Source organism: Mirounga leonina, unplaced genomic scaffold (assembly GCF_011800145.1).
Source record: "Mirounga leonina isolate KUSES-001 unplaced genomic scaffold, KU_Mleo_1.0 Mir_165, whole genome shotgun sequence".
Lineage (NCBI taxonomy): Eukaryota > Metazoa > Chordata > Mammalia > Carnivora > Phocidae > Mirounga > Mirounga leonina.
The window spans coordinates 79,377,080-79,398,858 of NW_023270415.1; the positions used below are offsets into that span (position 1 = coordinate 79,377,080).

General features: G+C 52.3%; 1 protein-coding gene across 5 annotated transcripts in view; it reads right to left on the minus strand.

Annotated features, from left to right (window-relative positions):
* The window catches only part of TRAPPC9 (trafficking protein particle complex 9), a 545,767-nt gene extending 528,955 nt beyond the window's left edge, over window positions 1-16,812 (minus strand). For 2 of the 5 annotated variants that reach the window (XM_035011999.1, XM_035011998.1), the window contains exons 1-3: window positions 16,700-16,779; window positions 9,096-9,689; window positions 1,224-1,369 (exon numbers count right to left, since the gene is read on the minus strand). In XM_035011999.1, coding sequence (XP_034867890.1) covers window positions 1,224-1,369; window positions 9,096-9,679 — 730 coding nt within the window. In that variant the 5' untranslated portion in view covers window positions 9,680-9,689; window positions 16,700-16,779. Of the gene's footprint in view, window positions 1-1,223; window positions 1,370-9,095; window positions 9,690-10,977; window positions 10,996-13,056; window positions 13,074-16,699 lie in introns of those variants that run through there. The other 3 variants (XM_035012000.1, XM_035011997.1, XM_035011996.1) reach the window with 3 other exon arrangements.
* Between the last annotated feature and the right edge of the window lie 4,967 nt (window positions 16,813-21,779).

Sequence of the window (21,779 nt, forward strand, 5' to 3'; positions counted from 1 at the left end):
CCCTCTGCCCAGCCCCTGGCAACTGGTCATCAGTCCCCTGCCTTTTCGGGACAATCCAGATAAGAGGCGGCCCTTTGGGGTGCCTGGGTGGCTCAGTCGTTAAGCATCTGCCATCGGCTCAGGTCATGGTCCCAGGGTCCTGGGATCGAGCCCCACATCAGGCTCCCTGCTCCGTGGGAGGCCTGCTTCTCCCTCTCCAGCTCCCCCATGCTTGTGTTCCCTCTCTCGCTGTGTCTCTCTGTCAAATAAATAAATAAAATCTTTATTTAAAAAAAAAAAAGAGGCGGCCCTTTGTGTCCGGCTCCTTGGACTTAACGTGGTGCTTTCGAGGTTCGCCCATGCTGGAGGGGCACCCGGACTTCATTCAGCTCTGTGTCTTTCATTTACTGAAGCACAGCACACAGACAACGGGATACTCGTGTCGGGCGTACAACGTACTGATTCGGCTGTCCGTCCGTTCATCAGTGCTCAGCACGACAGGTGGGGTCGCCATCTGTCACCAACTGTATCCTGCTCCTCCTGACTACACTCCCTGTGCTGTCACCTTCCACAGCTTTACCTCTTTTTTTTTTAATTGACCATCAGCCAGTTACCCCATTCCAACCCCCACCTTTTTTTTTTAATGTCCAACATTTTCGTATCTTATTAACACTCCGCTGAATGGATATACCATACGTAGTCAATCCGCTGTCAGCTAATGTACAGAGATGAGGTTTTGAAGAATGAGTGCGAGAGGTAACTAAGGTGGGGAATGGCATTCTAAGCAGAGGGCAAGCTGTGCTTAAAAACAAACCCCAGGGCACCTGGGTGGCTCAGTCGGTTAAGCGACTGCCTTCGGCTCAGGTCACGATCCTGGAGTCCCGGGATCGAGTCCCGCTGAGCAGGGAGCCTGCTTCTCCCTCTGCCCTCTTCCCTCTCGTGCTCTCTGTCTCTCATTCTCTCTCTCTCAAATAAATAAATAAAATCTTAAAAAAAAAAAAAAAAAACCCAAAACCCAGAGGAACAAGGAAAGGCAGCACATTGTCAAGGAAAGTGCGGGCAGGTGCCAGGGGGACCTCAGGGCGGGCAGGGGGCGGGGGGCGGGGGGCGGGGGCGGGGGGTCGCGGCAGCAGACAAGGCGGGACGACCCCCCACGACATGCAGACAGCCGAGCGCTTCTCTTCCCGCACCCTCTCGCTCTTCTTCCAAATCACGCATCTGACATCCGCGGGAGACGATCTTACCTCCGAGCCACAGGAAGTCATTGACCGAGCGGAGAAGCTCCACCGACATGTGGTAGTGCACCAGGGAGTCGTGCAGCATCCCCGCCTGGAGACACAAATCCCCCACGTGCTTCCGCATGCGCCCTTGGCACCGCTTCCTGTAATGTCTACAAAACACAAGGCGAGGCCGCGTCACTGCTCGTGCACGCCCTCTGCCCCGAGAGCCTATTTGACCCCCCCCACAAAAAAATGCTCAGGGGCAGCTTTCGGCTCCATAACGAGAGGCAGCAGCCACACGGCCAGTGTGGGAGCGGGAATGGTCTGACTTGACAAACACCCGCCCGGTTACCTTCTAGAGGAAACAGGGACGTGTGACGTCCCCGGGCATTTCACCCAGACGACACCGGAGCAGGATTCTCCTTCGCAAATGGCCCACAGCATCAGCACAAGAAAGTTGGTGTTTCAGCTTTTTTTGAAAATCAATTATCTTCCACTTTCTTAACTTCAAACCTATTATTATCGTATAAAGAGAGCCGTGCTACATATCAAAAGCCAGCCACTTGGCTTTCGCAAACAAGACCTTACCCCGCTCCTTCAGAGCCGGCCCCAGTAATGCCTTCGGGGGGTGGGCCTGGGGCATCACCAACAGCTCCTTAAATGTTGGCAAGGATACGCTGTTAAAGAATGCAAAGGCTTCTATCTACTCAGAAACTATACCAAAATCTTCCTTTACCATTTTTAAATATTCCTATTCTTTTAAATATTAAATTTCTTAAAATTTTTTTTCAAGAAAAATAGCAGCTGTATTAAATTTTCTTTCCCTGAGAAAGCAATCACATCAAGAATAAAACCCCCATGGAAATCCAAAACACGTGAAGTTTCTAGCTAAGTGAATACTATTGACAGACCTCAGTACGAAGTTAAGTCATTCCGGATCTAACTCTGACGAGCCCTAGAAACGCTCCGGCCCCCTGGAATTCGGTGTCTCTGTTCCCAGTACTGGCTGAACTAAGATCATCGCAGAAGACAGGGGAGAGAAGAGGAAGCACCAGTCTCCTGCCCAGCCCAAGGCAGTGCGAGTATGGCCCCCACTAACAAGCCCTCCCCATAAGAAAACACCACACCTATATGCTGCCCTGCCCTCCCCCACTGGGTACCTCCACTCTGTATGGCCCCTCCACCATGTCCCTGACACACACACACACACACACACACACTCCTCCCCCACCCCCAGCCCCGCCCCAGCCAGGAGGGGCTTCCCAGACCATAAATCTGATTAGGTCACTCCCCCTGCTTCAAACCCCGTTCCCCAGCACAGTTCTAGCCCCCCTCCCGCTGCCCCTGCCTCCCCTCCTCCCACTGCCCCACTGCCCTGCACTCTACAGCCTCACCTTACTGCTTACCAGGGCCCCCAGTGACCTCCTGCCTAACTGCTTCACACTCTCCTCAGGGCTCATTTCAACTGTCAGTTTATCAAAAAAGCCTTCCCTGTCTCCTGCCTCTGCACTTTGGATTAGATGCCCCTGCTGCGTTCCTAGAACATTCTATGCTGAATCAACTTCTGACATTTGTAAGCTCCAAAAAGGCAAGTACACTTTGCTTACTACGGTGCATCCATCCCTCTCCCCTGGACACTCAAAAACAGGTTTGTTGTGAATAAACAAATGAACGGATGGGTCTCAAAGGGACTGAGCTGCTCCTGCCCACCCCAACCCCCTCTTTCTGCAGATCAAAACCACAAACACCTCTACAAAAGGCCATTCCCCACTGACACCCTTCACTGCCTCCCTCTGTTGTCAGTTTTAATAAAAACCAAGTTCCTCCAAAGCCCTGCAGGACAGGTCCTCTCCAGGGTCCTCTCCAGGATCCCAGCCTCTCCCCTGAAGCCTGGGACATGGACCGCACTGCCCGGGGCACTCGCCTCATGCCCCCACCCCACATCCTCCTGGCTGCCCAGGCTGCTCCTGCCCCCTGAGCCACCCTCCTGGCCCCTTCCCCTGGCTGACTCTCATTCTGTCTTCAGAACTCAAGGCAGATTGCTCTATGTCCTGGGAATCCCCCTCACCATGTCCCTTAGCCCTCGGCAGGGCTGCCCCCCAAACACGACAGCACTGTTTCTACCTGAGTTTTTGTCCACCCCCTCTATTAAGACCATGGCCTCTCTGAGAGCATTTGGGAAGAGGAGAAAGAGATGAGAAGAGGGAAGGGAGGAACAAAGAGCAAAGCACAGCCCAAGTCCCAAATCCAAGGATTCTCACGTGCTTGTCACAGCCCCTGGACTGGACAGGGAAAGAAGTTCCACTCCAGCACCGTGAATATATCTTACTCTGATGGCAACACAAGGGACCGTGCAGGGACTCTGTGTCCGTCCTGATGCAGAATCACAGGAGAACGACATCAACTGAACAGAAGCTCAGGGACGCACGCCTGGGCTCCCGTCCGTGCACGCAGTGGCGCTGCCAGGCCTCCCCCCCTCCCCCAAAGCTGGCCAGTGCCTGGCTCACTTCCCTGGGGTGCTCTCTGTTCCGACCGAGAGAAGACTTCAGCATCCACACACACACTTCCCACCTCCAGTAACACAGCTGTCGACCTGTCTACAAATACCGCCGCTGTGTTGAGTGACACATGTAGGAAGCGCGGCTAGTTGGCACCTTACCCCTCTCCCGCCCTCCCCCCTTACCCGGGCCTTATTCCCCCGGTGGTGGAAGCCCTGTGATGCACTGTCTTACTCATCTCTGGATCCGCCCGTATAGCACCTCACACTGGGAAGGATCAAAAAAGAACTGCTTCAGGGGCGCCTGGGTGGCTCAGTTGGTTAAGCGACTGCCTTCGGCTCGGGTCATGATCCTGGAGTCCCGGGATCGAGTCCCGCATCGGGCTCCCTGCTCGGCAGGGAGTCTGCTTCTCCCTCTGACCCTCCCCCCTCTCATGCTTTCTCTCTCTCTCTCTCTCTCATTCTCTCTCTCAAATAAATAAATAAAATCTTTAAAAAAAAAAAAAAAAGAACTGCTTCCTCCAAAAGTAACTACCAATGTACTCAAGAGCGTTTTTTAAAGTCTTACTTGGGGGAAAGACTATTCCAGAACCATCCATCGATCCTTCTATAAGTCAGCTTCTGCTCCCAATCCCCCATCACCTCTCCCAGCAGATCCCTACCTGAGGTACCCTCTGTTCCACAGGAAGAACAGACCGGGAAGCTGGGACACCCCACTCCTCAGGCCTCTGAGCCCTCCCTCAAGGACCGGCAGGGCTCTGCGCCCCACCCCAGGTGCCTCTGGCCCCTGAGGAGGCTCACCTCCACCCTCCTGCTGCAGGAGCCGTCTTCCCGGGACGCAGGTCCCATACACCATTCCCTTCAGACTCCTTCAGTAGCTGCCCTGCCCACCAGCACTTTCAAGATAAATGGCAGCAGCTCCTAAAATCCCAGCCTCCTCAGAATGACGTACAAAACCTCCATGAGACTGGGCATTCCTCCACCCACTGGTCACAGCTCTGGCCCCTCCTCCCGCCCCAGGCTACACCTCACTGGAGGTGCTCACCCACGTGCTTGGTTCTAAATACAAGCCACATACTGACAACTCCCAGCGTGGTTCTCCGGTCCGCTCCTTCTCCGCACTCCAGGCTCATGAATCCATTTGCCTCTTTGAAACTGTCACTTGAATGTCAAATACGCGTCTACAATACATGTTCAATACTTAACTCTGGAATTCGACCCCCAGCAGGAACCTCCCAGTCCTCCCCATCAGACAGCCTCGCCACATGCCCACTTGCTCAAGTCAAAACCCTGGGTCTCTTACTCGATGTCCTCTTTTCCTCACCCCTGCCCCCACACCATAGTCAGGGTCGTGCCACAGGACCCAGTGCGGGACACAGCAGGCTCACAGCAAGCGCGGGCTGAGTCACGGCCCTCTAAAGAGCAGGAGGTCTCTCCTGGCACCGGATGCTCAGAGAAGGTATGTGAGTCTCACAGGTAAGGCCAAGAGAACGGCCCAGAAAAAGGGGCTCATGCTTCTCCTGTCATCCGCACTTTGAAGGGTCTGAGATCTAGAAGAGCTCCCGGTTAAGAGACATACCTCCCAGAGGTGAGCAGGTGAGAAAGGAGGAACCCAGGCAAAGCTATTCTCACACAGCTCCCCGGGGCCTGGGGAGCAACAGGAAAGGCCCTGTGGTGCGGGGCACAGCCCAGCCATCACAGCATCCCTGCCCTGTATGTCTGCAGGCGGGAAGGTGCAATGTCTTCTACTTGCTACACTTATTGTGCTTTGTTCCCCCACCCTAGAATGTGAGAGAACCTTTCAGAAGGTCCAGCCTATCTCACTTGAGACAAAGTAAGTGAAGGAAGAAAGTGTTCACATGTGGACCAGAGCAGTAAAGAAGAAACAAGGCCTCCTGGCCAGCACGGTGGTGGTGGCCAGACCTTTTCCCATGGGTGAGATGGGCCAGGGAGAAATACAAGGAGCTAGGTCGGCCAAAGGTTCTCCCTCTAGGCCCGACCTTGGTTAAATGTTGGAGCTTCACTGCTGCAAACTAACGACGTGCCCGTCAGTGACGGGCATGAGCCTCAACAAAGACAGAAACAGCTACCTCTCACCCACCATGGTGAAAAGGAAAGGCAGGTGCACGATTGCTAAGGTAAACCACACATCTGGCTCGGCATGCTTCCTGGCTAAAGCAGAAAGAAAACTATGCTCACCTATGAGGTCCTTGTGTCCACAAGCTCCAAATGAACTAGCTCTTTAGAAGGCCATGTTTTCCTAATACCTAGAAAAGTCACCCTCATAGATGGGGCAAAAGATAGGTGGCAGAACAGCCTCTGCCCTTTTATGAAGGACAGCTGCTAAGGTGAAGTAAAGAAAACGGCATGCTCCAGGTGAAAGCGAAAGGCCTCTGGTGACCGCGTCCTCCGACAGCGTCCCTCTGTGGCCAGCACGCTCCCGAGCCGGGCACCCTCGCCGGTGGCCACTGGGCTACAAGCTCTGTCATGCACATCACACAGCAACAGCCAAGAAACACGTGCCTACTACGTTCATTCCAAAGCCAGGATCAAGCAAGGAGCTGCAGTCTTGGACTTTCCAGGTTAAAATGCCCCGGGGAAAAGTCCCTGTGCAGCTGCCGAAATCAACAAGCATCCCCCATCCTCCAAACAGAAGAGATTAATAAGGGCTCGTTTGCCACCAAATACTAAGTAAGACAAAACAAGTTCCCCAAAGCAAATATTTGAACAGATATCAAACACCAATGGGTTACGTGCTTAAGAAAGCAAAATATTTTTTAAATTAAAAAATGAAAAGATGATTGGGGTAATATATGGATCCAGGCAGCAGTAAGTTTTTGGTTTTTCAAGCGGTGAAGGCAGCACACAGGGAGATCTAGCTACTACAATGCGGTGTGTTCACAGCCTACCTTTTCAGACCCAACAACATACTCACAGGGCGGTATGATAGAAAAAAAAAGGAAAAGGAAAGAAGAGAGGAACAAGCAAAAATTAGAAACACACAAGAACAAAAATAACTTTGACAGCTACAACACTGCATGTCCAAGAATCTCCCGTGGGCTTTCGAGGCGTGGGGCACATGTGAACGTTCTGGTGAAATACGCCCACACCTCGTGTTATGGGGAGCTGTGGGGCCTGCAGTGGCCAAATCTGCCACGGGGCCTATGGACGTGATCGGTGCGCCACCCAAACCTCGGCGTCCACCTAGACGTTTCCTTGTGAGCTGCGAACTACGGTCTCATTTCAAGCTGGACACTCCTACCAAGAGCTGTGGGACAGAGCTGGGCTCTGTGTCTGCACCAAATCATTGTTTTAAAAAGATGTTTCACTGTAGACGAGTGAAAGCAACAGTGGACCGGCAGGGATGATGGGAGAGTGTATTTAATCTGAGGTCACTGGCGTCACCGTGTCACATAAGTTCAAAAGCTGGCTGAGTGTCTCCGGCATGCCGAGACCAGAATGGTCCCACCGGGAGGGCAGTTCGATCTACTGCTGGATTCCCGGTGCCTAGAGCCATGCCAGGCACATGGGGGGTCTCAATAAAGACTTGGTAGCATTACTGCCCTGGCAGTATGGGCTGGCATGCTGTCCCAAGACAGTCTTGTTACTCCCACCAAATTGAGCATAGATTTCAAATGGCAAAAACAGGCCGGCATTCTCTGGTGGGTCTGTGACCTCAAAGCCAAGAAGTCAGTGACCAAAAAAATGTCACTGGTGCCTTGTGTAGCAGAGGCCAGTCCCTGCCCAAGCCACAGGCTGCGGTGGCTCGGGAGTGTGGGGGCCGTGTGCGGTGCGGCCCCGTGCGGCAAGGGAAGGTCACCAGGTGGCCGCTCTGGCCCGGCTTTGGAGAGGGCCTGGTGCGCGGCACAGCGCTGCCCCTCGCCGCTGCCGGGGCTGGTCCGCCTCACCACCCCAGCCCCAAGGCGGGAAAGGGGAGCGCTGGTATGCTGACCTCGGGGCCACTGCGAGGACTGAGCACAGATCGTAGGTGCAGTGTGCCCTTTCCTTAGCCACACACACACACGTCTGGCAAGGAAATGAAAACTAGTGCGGACCCCGCAGCTCACCAGAGCAGGTGGAACTTAGGCCCCTCTGTGCTTCCCACTCTCAGGGCTGGGCCGGGCCTGTTTCTCTCCGTTCGGTGACATTTCCTCCTCCAACTTACCAACAAATGGCAAGTCAGTGTTTGATCTCAGGTAAACTCCAGAAACACGCTGAGCACCTACTCTGCAGTGGGCATCTGCCAGCAGGACACAAGGTCACTCCATCCTCACCTGCGAGACCCACATCCACATTCTACAGGAGGGGAAGGAGGGACTTGGTGCCCAAGGCCATGAAGCCCCCGCTCTCCCTCGCTGAAGGGGACCTCGTCCAGGCAAAGCATCACCGCCTAAAACTACACATCGTCCTCCTCTGTGTGTGGACACCACAGCAGCCACGATACGCGGAGGCAGTGCAGGGGACAGAGAGGGCAAGCACAGAGCACAAGACGGTAACCTGCAGTTCTGGTGCAAAGCGCAGCCGCTGACTTCCTCTCGGGAAATGTGAGGCCTGACCTTTCCCTGCTCTATTCGACACCCCCCATAACACAGAGAATATACACACACTGCCGTGTGCAGAAGGAGCTCTTTGGGAAGTCCATGGTAGCATCGCTGATTGCCTGACGCTCGCCTCGGCTGGCTGTAAGCGAGGACTGGGACACTGTAGCTACCAGGTGGGAAGAAGGGCCTGACCCGTGCACAGTGCCCAGCCCGGGAGACAGGAGCTCCACCTTGCACTCAGCTCAGCTAGCTCCTAGTTCGGCGCCTCTCCGGGCTCAGCACCTCATCTATAAATCGAAGGGATGAGACTGAATAGAAGTTTCTTAACTGTGCACTAGGTAGGGCAGTTCTGTCCAACAGGAATAAAATGTGAGCCACGTACAAAAAGTTTTCTAGCTGCCACGTCTTAAAAAGTAAAAAACAACTGAAACCAATTTTAATATTTTACTTAACCTAATATACGTAAAATATTATCATTTTGACACGTAAAAAAGATGAACAAGGTATTTTCTTTCTTTTTTCATACTAAGTCTCAATACCTGATGTGCATTTTACTTACAGCACATCTCAGCTCAGACAGGCCAGCTCTCTGGTGCGCAAGAGCCGCAGGTGACCACCGTCCTGGACAGCGGCTCAGGGGGTCCCACAAAGAGGGCCGGCTGAAACAGGGAAGTAAGTACACACACTAACCCTAAACAGAATCCCCCTAACCAAAGGCTGTCCCGTTTCTAGAAGTCTGAAAACCGTGGACTGCACCTGTCTACCCCTTGTGGCATCAGATTCTACCCCCTGCTTCCCCCTTCGTGATGTCAGGAAGCAAGCCCAGCACAAAGCCTCTGGGCCCCCAGGTAAACTTACCTACTGTCTGTGTCCAGTCCTACAAAGTCCTTCTTCTCAAACGGGACACAGAGAAGGGGGATCTTATCCCCGGACTTGTCAGTGGCCCTGTCCAGACGCTTGGACTCGAGCACAATGAAGAGCGATTCGATGAAGTCCTCGATCCTCTTCTCCACCGTCTGGCAGTCCTCGTAGTTGGGGTAGAAGGCCACGTCAGTGCGCGGCTGCTCGGTGGTCTCTCCCTGCAGCCCAAAGACGAAGAGCCGGGAGTCGTAGAGCGTGGAGCCGTAGATCTCCTTCTGCACGTGGAACTTCTCGAAAGTCTGCGGCCAGTCCTTGGCAGAGAAGCAGTCCGTGATGGTGATGAGGCCCACGACTTTGCGGTGGGTCTGGAAGTCGCCCCACTCGTTGTTCTCGGGGGGGTAGTGGTGCCTGTAGCGGATACAGAGCACCCGCTGGGAGTCCCGCACGCTGATCTGGCTCACGGAGGAGATCCTCTTGTAGATCTTGAAGAAGTTCTCTTCGGAGACGATGCCCACAGGCTGCACCACCACGAGGAGAGTCTGGTGGTCCTCAGCACACTGCATGTAGTCAGGGACACTCATCTTGAAGACTCTGTCAAAGAGAACATGGGGACTCTGAGGCGCCCGCGGCTGTGAGGGCTGTTGGCCCGCACTGGGATGCGGTGGTTCTGACGTGAACCACCTGGGAGGCAGGGTGAGCCCCGCGCAGAGGCGTGGGCTACCGTCTGTCCCTGGAGTTCTGCACCTGGCTACCACAGCTCTTCCCCAAACACCACGCCTCCTGCATGAGGCCCTGCGCTCCTGCAGAAAAGGGGCTGTCTCTCGTTTTCTATTTCCAAAACCCAGCCGGGTACCGATGGAGAATCAGGGCCCAAAAGCGTTCCCTGATCGATGCACCGCTCCCTCATCCCCCCAGCAGGATATAACGAAAAGAACCACAGTGGAATCAGAAGATCTGGATTTGACCTCCAGTCTACCCGGGACATAAACGGTTTACATGTAGTTATCTCATTTAAACCCTTCTGTGACACCACCTCAACTCTACTGATGAAGAACCTGAGGCAGAGAGAGGTTTATCACTGATCAAGATCAGAGAGGCCCAGTCAGAGGAAGTGTTCAAGCCACACACTCGGGCTCTGAGGGACGATGCCAGCCCGCCCCCGCCCCTCCCAGCAGCCATCCTCTGAACAGCCTCTTCTACACCCCCTCAGAAAGAACCAAACCCACATCAGTGCTCCACAGAGGCAGGGCAGCCCCTGGGAGACTTCTCAAACCCTCAAGAGTTGGGGCTGAAGGCAGAGATTTAAGGTTCTGTGTTTCTCAAAAGAAGGCACAGCTTTTAGCAACTGCAAAACACTTATCTGGTCCAGGCCTTCGCTGCGCAGAGACGGAAAGGGGGCCCGGTGCAGCTGAGGGAAGGCCTCATGGACAAGGACCGCCTCGCGGCAGCACCAGCAAACCCTGAGCCCTGCTGACGGATGAAGCCTCCACAAGGCCCAGGAGAACACGTGCAGAAAGAAAAGACAGACGACAAGCAGACAGGCCCTCCCTCCACATACTGTGCAGTGAGGTTTCATCAAGGTATTCATTATGTTTGCACCCAAAATGAAGGGGGGCTGTATCAAGGTGCCACAGCTTACAGAAGTTGGGGATTTTGAGTCATAATGGAAATCCTAACCTGTACCGTGGCTTTCCCCATTCAAGCATGTGCTCGGTGGCACACGGGGCCAGGCAGGACACGAGCCACACACGGATCCCTAGTAACACGGCACACATCACACCTAGGCCCACCGAAGAACGGCCATCTACAGAGAAGACCGAATTAATGAAATTTAAAGCAGCCGAGCCGCCAACGTTATTAGCAAAAAGGACGTTGCTACCTCCTTAGCAACACGTGGCAGAGAATCGACTGCAGCCACCGAGCCCATCAAGTTGCTTCTCTCCCTGGCTGTCATTCTGCATGAGACCATAAGTGAGTCACACAGGGTCACCGAGGTTTTCTCTTTTGTGAAGGGCTCTGGTTGGAATGAACAAGGTATCTCATCATTCGCATCCCCAACACTGAGTGAGGACTTCCCATGTGCCAGGCTCTGTATGGACGAAAAGACAGCGTCCCCGGTACATTCACGAGGAGAAAGAGAAGACAGATGTTAATTCTCCCCAGTTTGATATATATAGACTCAATGCTATTCTGATTAGACCTCCTACCAGAATTTTTGTGGAATATAACAAATTAATTTATGGTCCAGAATAGCCAAGAAACTTCTGAAGAACCACCACTGAGGAGGGGCATTTGTGCCCCCCTCCCCGCCCCCCAAGAGCAGGACCAGATACACCTGCGAATGCTAACAGGACACAGGGTTTCTTCTGAGGGCGATGAAATGTCCCAAAACTGTGGTGGTGGCTACAAAGCTCTGTGAATACACTAAAAACCACTCAGCCGTAGATTTAAATGGGTCAACTGTACGGTATATAAATGGTATTTCAGTACCTCTGTGTGGGGGAAAAAAGGCCAAATAAAACGCTACAGTCAGCACAATCCTGGCCCAGGGATAAAAAGAAAAATGGAATGTAATCCTGCCCAGAACCAGATCCACACGTACACGGCAATTTGAAATACGGCAAAGGTGCCGCTGTAGGCATGGTAGGAAAGGACAGGCTCTCCAACAAATGACACAAGACAACAGGTAATTCATGTGTAAGAAGACAACATCACCCAATCAGAATATGGGCAAAACGCTCAAAGAGGCATCTTTGAAGACAAAACTCAAATAGCCAGGACAGGTACAGAAGGATGCCCCACCTTGATGGCAACCAGGAAAAAGCATATTGAAGTCACAGTGACAGGCCATTTCACACCCAAAATAAAATGACAAAATAAAAATTGTATTGTGGTAAAATATACACGAGACTTACCATTTTTAAGTGTACAGTTCTAGGGCATTAAGGACATTCCCACTGCTATGCAAACGTCTCCAGAAGTTCTCCATCTCCCCGACCCAACACTCTGTACTCGGTAAACAATGATTCCCCACGCCTGCTCTCCCCAGCACCCCCGCAGCAAACCTTCTGACTTTCTATCTTTATGAATTGAACTGCTCTAGGTCCCTCATCTAAGTCGAATCACACATTCTGTGTCCTTTCGTGACTAGCTTATTTCACTTAGCAGGTCTTCAAGGTTCATCCGTGTTATAGTAGTGGATCAGAATTTCCTTCTTTTTCAATGCTTATATCCCACTGTATAGATACACTATTTACTCATTCATTCATCAAAGGTCACTGGGGCTGCTCCTAGCTTTGGGCTACTGTGAATCATGCTACTACACAGACAAAACATTTTGAGTATGAAAAACACCAAATGTTTACAAAGATATAGATCACAGTAACTCTCCTAAGACAGCAGGCATACGGACTGGTATGTCCTGCGCCCAGGAACTTCCCTCCTGGAGCAACTCTGACATGTGGATGGCAGGAGACATCAACAAAGGATCCTAGAAGCCAGAACTAGAGACAACACAAATGTCCACTGTCAGGAGAGTGGACAAGTAAACTGTGGCCTTTTAACGCAATGGAATACTACAGAACCCGGAACATGAATGGCCCAGAGCGACCCTGCGGGAACACGGCTGAATCTCAACAGTGTGATGCGCAAATAAAGTAGGTCGTGGATTAGTACAAGCCGTACAATTCCGTTCACATAAAGTTCAAAAACAGGAAACACTACACAACGTATTGTTTAGGGATATTTACACACAAAGTAAAGCTATAAAGAAAAATAAACTTGGGTAGTGGTTGCTTGAGAGAGGAGTGCCGTTCGGGAGTGAGACAGCAGGCTTCGGAAGTTAAGCCAAATGGCAGACGTGGAGGCATTTGTTTTGTGATTCTTTAAACTATACATACACATCACATATACCTTTGCTATAGTCTGTATTTCAAAATTTTTCAAGAGTTACGGATACCTGGGTGGCTCAGTTGGTGAAGCGGCTGCCTTCGGCTCAGGTCATGATCCCAGGGTCCTGGGACGGAGCCCCACGTCAGTCTCCCTGCTCAGCGGGGAGCCTGCTTCTCCCTCTCCCTCTGCCTCAGTGTGCTCTCTCAAATAAACAAATAAATAAATAAATAAATAAATAAATAAATAAATAAATAAATAAATAAAATCTTTAAATAAATTTTTTTTCAAGGGTTAAAAAAGGGAGAAGGTCCAACTTCAAGTAGCTCACAGCCTAGTGATCAGCATGTCAACTAGTTTTAGAGCCCAGACTCTGCCCTGTCCTCAACCCGCAGGCTATGCTGCTGGTCCTGCAAATACCTTCCTCTATGAGCAAGAAAACAGGACGCACAAAGAGGCAAGTGGATTCAGCTGCAGATCCACCTGAAGATAGGGGACAGCGGGTCCTGGGCACGGGTCTCAGGACAGATGCTCAATTTCTCTAGTCTGAAGTAAAATGAGAAAAAGTAGAATACTGCGTGAACTTCTAATAAAACTAAACTTAGGTATATTTGGTAAGTGCTTTATAAATATTAACCAGTGTTATAATTTATGTTTAGGTAATGAACCTCCACATTTTTTGACATTAAAACATTCTTGCTTTTATGAAATGTCGGTGAGAGTAGATGGTGGTTATTTTCCATTGTCCTGTCTGGGCGAAAATTAAAATTGACATCCCTATTATTGACCCTCCAGTTTTCTGGAATTTGCAGATCTATGAAATCCAAACAACTAACTCACCCCGGACTAAATGAACCCTCTGGGTCCCTTCCAGTTCTGACTAGGCACTAAAAAGACACCAGCAATCAAATCCGTGCCACGGGTCAATAAACCTTACAAACTCAAGCAAGAGTTTTCCCTGAAGCAGCTCAGTATCACAAACTTCTTGTTCACTTTTGCCCCAAATTCAAAATATGCATCTTACATGGGAGCAAATCTGTCTCACATAAGGTAGAAAGAGGACATTCACCGGGCTATCTATAATGTATCCTATTTAGACTTCCCATCAACCCTAAGAAATGAGATCACTATCTTCAATCGAACAGATGAAATAAGGCTCAGTCATTCTGCTCAAGGTCTCCTCATCAGTAGGTGATGAACTGGAGCCAGGCGCCAGAGTCCATACTTTTCCACTGGTTTCTTCAAGGGAGAAGCTGACAAAATAAGACCTGGCACTGAGCCAGGTTCTGAGACTAATCTAATACAAACATTAAAACATCGAAAATAGGGGCACCTGGGTGGCTCAGTTGATTAAGGGTCTGCCTTCAGCTCAGGTCATCGGCCAGGGTCCTGGGATCGAGTCCCACATCGGGCTCTCTCTTCAGTGGGGAGCCTGTTTCTCCCTCCCCCTCTGCCCCTCCCCCCATGCTCTCTAGCTCTCTCTGTCTCGCTCTCTCCTCTCAAATAAATAAAATCATTTAAAAAAACCATCAAAGTGCTCGCTTCGGCAGCACATATACTAAAAAAAACATCAAAAATATATTTCTTCTGTGGTATATATATACAATGGAATATTATGCAGCCATCAAAAGGAATGAGATCTTGCCATTTGCAACGACGTGGATGGAACTGGAGGGTATTATGCTGAGAGAAATAAGTCAAACAGAGGAAGACATGTATCATATGACCTCACTGATATGAGGAATTCTTAATCGCAGGAAACAAACTGAGTGTTGTTGGAGTGGGGGGTGGGGTGGGAGGGATGGGGTGACTGGGTGATGGACACTGGGGAGGGTATGTGCTCTGGTAAGTGCTGTGAATTGTGCAAGACTGTTGAATCTCAGATCTGTACCTCTGAAACAAATAATGCAATATATGTTAAGGAAAAAATAAAAGAAGAAGATAGCAGGAGGGGAAAATGAAGGGGGGGAAATCGGAGGGGTAGACTAACCATGAGAGACGATGGACTCTGAAAAACAAACTGAGGGTTCTAGAGGGGAGGGGCGTGGGAGGATGGGTTAGCCTGGTGGTGGGTATTGAGGAGGGCACATTCTGCATGGAGCACTGGGTGTTATGCACAGACAATGAATCATGGAACACTTCATCTAAAACTAATGATGTAATGTATGGGGATTAACATAAGAATAAAAAAAATAATAATTAAAAAAAATATATATATATATATATATATTTCTTCAACATGGTAGCTCCCCCCAAAAGTTAAACACAGAGCTACCATATAAACAGCAATTCTACTCCTAGGTACATACCAAAGAGATTTGAAAACACATGTCCACACAAAAACTTGTCCACAAAGGTTCATGGCAGCCTTATTCTTAATAGTCAAGGAGTGGAAACAACACCATTGTCCATCAACTAATGAACGGATAAACAAAATGTGGTCTGTCCAATGAGAGAACATTGCTCAGCCATAAAAGGGAACAAAGTACTGATACTACTACAACATGGATGAACCTTGCAAACATGATGCTCAGTGAAAGAAGCGAATAACAGAAGGCCGCACGGTGTATGATTCCGTTTATATGAAATGCCCACTGCACGCAAATCCTGGAGACAGAAAGTAAATTAGTGGCTGCCGGGAGCTGCAGGACAGAATAAGACGTGCCTGCCCGTGAGTACGGAGTTTCCTTTTGAAGTGGTAAAAAACGTTCTGGTACAGTGATGTCCGCACGACTGCACACCAGGGCACTGTACATTCTAAATGGGTAGATTCTGCGGTACGTGAACGGTCTCTCAATAAAGCAGTTATTTTTAAAAATATTTCCTGACAACCGTTTGTCCCTCTCTACTACTAGTCTGCCACACCATTTAAGAAAAACAAACATAACCTTGCTGGATCTTTAGCATGGCAATATTCCTGGGTCTCCGACATCACGCCTGGAGTCCTGTCCTTTCACGTTAACAAACACCAGCTGGGCTGGACGAGGAAGTGACTGTAACTATTTCTCAAAAACGGACAGTCTAGTTTAAACTCGGGGGAGGGGGGCTGATGGATGGAGGACGTCCCAGCCCCCTGCCTTCAGCTCACTTTGAACTAGGGCGAGCCCTGCTTTCAACATTTTAACCCCTCTCTCTATAAAGACACGTGAGCTCAGCAGGCATCCTATCTGAACACCAGACAAGTGTGGGTGAGAAGGCCTGTGCGGTGGCAAGGTGCAGGGGGCGGGTCGCGAGAGGCGGCTGGCCACAGCAAGCACAGCGCTGGCACGCTCCCTTCCCCACGACCCCGTGGGTCGGCTGGAGTCGACCACAGAGGCGCTCATGGCAGCACCCGGCGCCCGGGACCGCGGAGCTGGGTCTCAGGCACTCTCAGCCCGGAGGGCGGGGACCGGAGGGGCGCCCCGGGCCGAAGACCAGCGTGCGCCGCGGATCCCCGGCCCCACGCGGCCCGGGGGCCAGGTCGCGGCAGGCGGAAGAGGGCAGGGGGCCGCCGCCGCGCGCCGCAGGGAGCAGGGGCCGCGGCCCCAGGGCGGCGGGTGCGGGCACGGCCCCGGGGAGGTGTGCGGCGGGCGCCGGGCAGGCCGGGGCAGGGGCCAAGTGGACCCCGGCCCGGGCAGGTGCGGGCTGACTCGCGCGCTCGCTTGCCGCCGCACACCGGCAGCCCTCCCGCAGCCGGCCGACCCCTAGCCCGGAGCCCCCCACCTCGCACTTACACAGCCGGCGGCCCGAGCCCGGAGCGGGAGCCAACGGCCTGGCGGGCGGCGGGGCCGAGCGGCCTCTGCGACCGCTCCCCCCCTCGGAGCTGGCGCTTCCGACCGGCGGCCGCGCCGGCACCCTCCTGCGCATGCTCGGGGCCGCTCCGGGCCCGAGCTCCGCTCCGGGTTTTGGGAGGAACGCAGGGGAGGCGGGGAGGAGGACGAGAGGGGAGGGGCGGGGGAGCAGAGAAGCTTCGGCTCCGGCGGCGGCACGCCGAGGGCGGGGCCTGCCCTGTCCCCGCGCCACTTTCTAGCCACTCAAGGCGCGCAGGTCAAATTTCAGCACCGGGAGGAGTGGGGGGGGGGGACCTGCCAGGCCCCTGCGGAGTGGCCGCCCCCGCGCCCTGCGGGCTCCCGGCCGCCCCGGAGACCAAGCGCCCACAGGCGCGCCACCGCTAATGCTCGGAACTACCGGTGGGCCGAACAAGAGCCCCTTCGGCAGGGTGGGCGTGCCTCCCGGGCGCGCTTTTTCCGCGCGGCCGTGGAGGCTGGGCGGGGGCGCGCGCCGGAGGGTCAGAGCCCGATGGGGACCGGAGTCTGAGCCCCGTCTCTCGTGGGTGGAGCCACTCCCGGCCCGGAGGGTCCCAGCCGTCCGCCCAGAGGGAAGGTGGGGAGCAGCTGTTCCAGAGGACAGAAACCACTTTAGCGTGCAAATCTGTGTTGAACCGGAGTTTACATACACACCTCAGAGCGTCCACAGCACATTTGGAAAGATGCACAGGACATTGTTAACAGGGTCATCTCCAGAAAGGGCTGAGAGAACAGGATGGCGGAGGAAGACGCTGTTTCCCTTGTGTATCTGTGTTCTGTATACGTGTATTTCGTTTTCAAGTAAAAAGTGTTTCTAGCGGCGCCTGAGTGGCTCAGTCCTTAAGCGACCGCCTTCGTTCGGCTCGGGTCGTGATCCCGGGGTCCTGGGATCGAGCCCCGCATCGGGCTCCCTGCTCAGCGAGAAGCCTGCTTCTCCCTCTCCCACTCCCTCTGCTTGTGTTCCTTCTCTCTGTCAAATAAATAAATTTAATTAAATTAAATTAAAAAGGAATAGTCTTGGGCGCCTGGGTGGCTCAGTCGGTTAAGCGACTGCCTTCGGCTCAGGTCATGATCCTGGAGTCCTGGGATCGAGCCCCGCATCGGGCTCCCTGCTCCGTGGGAAGCCTGCTTCTCCCTCTCCCACTCCTCCTGCTTGTGTTCCCTCTCTCGCTGTGTCTCTCTCAAATTAATAAAATCTTTAAAAAAAAAAAAAAAAGTGTTTTTAGAGGCGCCTGACTGGCTTAATCGGTAGAGCATACAACTCTTGATCTCAGGGTCCTGAGTTCAAGGCCCACCGATGATCATGGACCCTACTTTAAAAAAAAAAAAAAATCAATGTAACAGAAGACAAGAATCGTCCCCTCAGCAAACACAGCAGACAGGAAAAAACTGAGCCATCACGTTTGCTTTAAGCCAGCAAGCATTTATTGAGTCTTTGCTATGTGTGCAGTGCTGTTTTAGGACTTATTTTATTATTCATATTTTTTATAAAATAATAATATGCTATCCCTCCTCCCTGCCCAGGGTCAGTGGAAAACCAATTTTTTATTGAATTGTTTCCCAAAGAGTAGGAATGAGTTATAAGCAGAACATATCTTCAGGGCAAAGCAGGTGAAGCAGATTTTCAGCACGCCAGAGAGCCAGGAAGTGTTTTCAAGAGAGTCACCCAGAGTGCTCACTTCGGCAGCACATATACTAAAAAAGAGAGTCGCCCACACACTGAGGGAGAGTGCCTCCAACACTCCACAAACGGATGCCCACAGGGGCTGCTCCATGGCATTAAGAATTCAGGTTGACAGTTATAGAAAACAGACTTTACGGGAGGCCACCCTTGATGGAGGTCTGTGTGCCAGGAACAGAGCTCCACCACTTAGCTCACACTATCTTCCTAAGATCCATGCAAGGTAGCTATTCTTAGTGCTGAGGCCCAGCAAGGACACACCACTTGGCTGGGGGTCCACAAGTGGCTGCTGTTATTTAAGGATTCAGATCCAGGGCTGTCTGACTCCATGGCTTGTGCTCTTTCCATAGTCCTTCTTTGTTCTTATTCTCTTTATAAATGGATAAGGCAAGCAATTTAGAAATCAATATTGAAAGCTGGCAAAGGAAACATTGCTATTTTAGTACAGTGTTTCTGTTTACAATGTACTCACTTACAGTAATTTATTTTATTGTTCCACCAAATCTGTGAGAGAGAAGAGACTATCCTGCATTTTTACCAATGAGAAGACGGAGGCTCAGAGAAGGTAGGGGCTTGCATTAAACTGATCCATGGGGGTATCCAGGGCTGTCTTACTCCTGGAGTTATTCACCTTTCATAGCTTTAACATTTCCTGTGCGTCTCATCTTAATGTTCAGAATTCAACGAATATAGCAAAACCTGCCCTCAAGGAGTTTGTAGACACTTCAAGTTGGATTGGAAGGAGCCTCTAAAATAATCAGGTCCAACCTCAAACCCACACAAGATCCCTCTACAAAAGTCCTAATGGGGTGGAAAGTTCGATGATACAGAGCTCTAATAGAAAGTTCTCCAACTGGGGTGCCTGGCTGCCCCAGTCAGTGGAGCATGTGACTCTTGATCTTGGGGTCGTGAGTTCTAGCCCCACACTGGGTGTAGAGATTACATAAAAATAAAACCTTGAAAAAGAAAGAAATTTCTCCAGTAAAATGAGGCAGAATCTGAGGCTTCCTTGAAAAATCAAATTATGGAGTCCCAAAGATGAGAACCAATGCCCAGGAGACTTTGTGGAGTTGAGAACTGTCACTGAAACATGAGTCAAAAGTACAAAGCACCTACCCCATCACTCACCTACATAACCTCAACGTCTTTATCCATAAAATGAGGGTAAGCACTTCATGAGGCTGTCACCAGGATTAAATAAAATCATGTATGAGAAAACATTTGGAGACACAGTGGGACCGACTGAAGTTCCATTTTAATGATGTCACATGCTAGTTATATAGCTTTGGGATAGGGTGACCATGTATCTTGATTTGCCTGAAACAATCCCAATTTATGCCTGGTGTCCTGACTAAAAGTGTTCTGGTTGGGTGACATTTGGGGAATTTTGGGCAAAGTCCATCATCCCTCAGGATTTCTGAACCCTCAACAGTATTATGTAGGGTTTCTGACTCCTTTCCATGTTGTAGGGCTCTCTTCTACCCTGCAGTCTGCACAAATACTTTGCCATGTCTCACTTGGGCTTTCTAGTGCCCAAGCTAAACGGGAAGGGATTCATTTACTTAACTACATATATTTAATACTGCTAAACACCAACCAATTGAGTGGGTCTTTCACATCTGTTCCCTCAAAATAATACAATCATGGTCGCTACTATTTACCTGGCAGGTAATGTGCAATGTGTTGTCAGAAATTTCTCATTTAATCCTCACAAGGACCTTATAAGGTAGGTTGTTCTAATTTAAGGGGACTAAGCAGTAACATTCCTTTTTTCCCCTTCCTGAGTGTGGAACAACGCAGAGAATCAGACAATGGGTATTTACAAGTCAGTTTTATCAGCAGTATGTTGGTTGAACAGGGTGCTTTGGATCTGGAGCCAAAATTTTGGTTTGGGTTTACGAAATCCTTCCCCTTAGATTTATTCAGCCTCGATTCAGCTAAGAATTATCTTAGCCAGCGCTGGACACCAGAGGTCTCCCTGAAGCGCCCAAAGTCGCACGAGCTAACGAGGGGAAAGCCGGGGTTTCACACCAAAATAAGCACCAAAGCTCATTTAAACCCTTTTAAAAGCTCATCACAACCCCTCCGCAAAGACCTGTGAACGTCAAGTGATGGAAGTGGCTCAGTCATGGCGCACTTGGCCGGGACTCCAGCTCAGGCCTTTCCGTGGGCAACTGCTGCTTTCGGGGGAAGGAGCTCTCAGGTAAGGTCCCTGCAGGAGGATGGGGTGGCTGTCACCTGCCTTTGCACGAGTGCAGAAGGGATGCGGTGAGGTTGCACAGGAAGGAGGGAAACAGCGCGGAGTGCCAGCCAGATCCTGGACTTCCGTCTGAATCCCCGGCGCCCAGCACCAGCCCTGACACTACGTACTCTCAGGGAAAGCTAAGTGAATCAATCCATTCTGTGAATGAACGAATGAATGGAACTGCAGAGCCCGCCAGAGGTCGACAGCGGCTCCCCCAAGGGGGCGTCTAACTGACCAATCAACGCCTTCGTCCGCGCGCCACGCCCCCCAGCCACGCCCTCAACCCGCCCCTCCGCTATCCCACCGGCTGCGCGGAAATCCCGGAGCAGTGGATTCCCCGAGCCTGCGTCGGCGGGAGTGCGCATGCTCTAGATCTGGCCGCGGCTAGGCGTCCTTTCACCGGGGCGCCCAGGGGGCAGATTTGAAAGCGACTGGTCGGGGGACGGAAGCCGTCCCCCTGCGTCCCCAACAACTCCTCCCGCAAATCAGAGTCCTGTTGGCTACTCCCAGCCCCACTGCGACAGCCCAGCTACCCGAGGAGAGACGCTCCCAATCGGAACGTCCCCACCGGCGGGAGGGCCAGAGGCGAGCGGCCGGAAGTGACGCACCGCGGTTCCGCGCCCGTCGCCCTGGAAACCGCGCCCCCCGCCTGCGTCCCGAGTGCGTCCGCGGCTCGGGGGCCCCGCGCGGGGCGGGCGCGCTGCGGGTGGGAAGCGCCCCGGCCTTCCTCGTGTGCACGCGGCTGGTCCGCTCGGGAGTACGCGCGGGGCGCCGGCTGTGTCCCCCGTGGAGACACCGATGCCGGGGAGCGCTGGCGCCTGCCGGCGCGGGTCCGCCCTGCAGCCCGGGCGACCCCCGAAAGCCGGCCCCGCCCCCCCCGCTGCTGGGTGCTGGAGCCCCAGCTTCCTCCCCGGAGCAAAGCCGCGGCCCTTCTCCCGTTGGCCCCTACGCCGAGCCCGTCCGCGCGTCCCTCCGCCCCGCAGCGCTGCTCCTGACCCTCGGCTCGCGCGCCCCTCCCCGGGAACCCCAGGGGTTCTCCTCCGGCCGCCGTGCTGCGCTCCCGCGCTCTTCCTTTAAAAGAT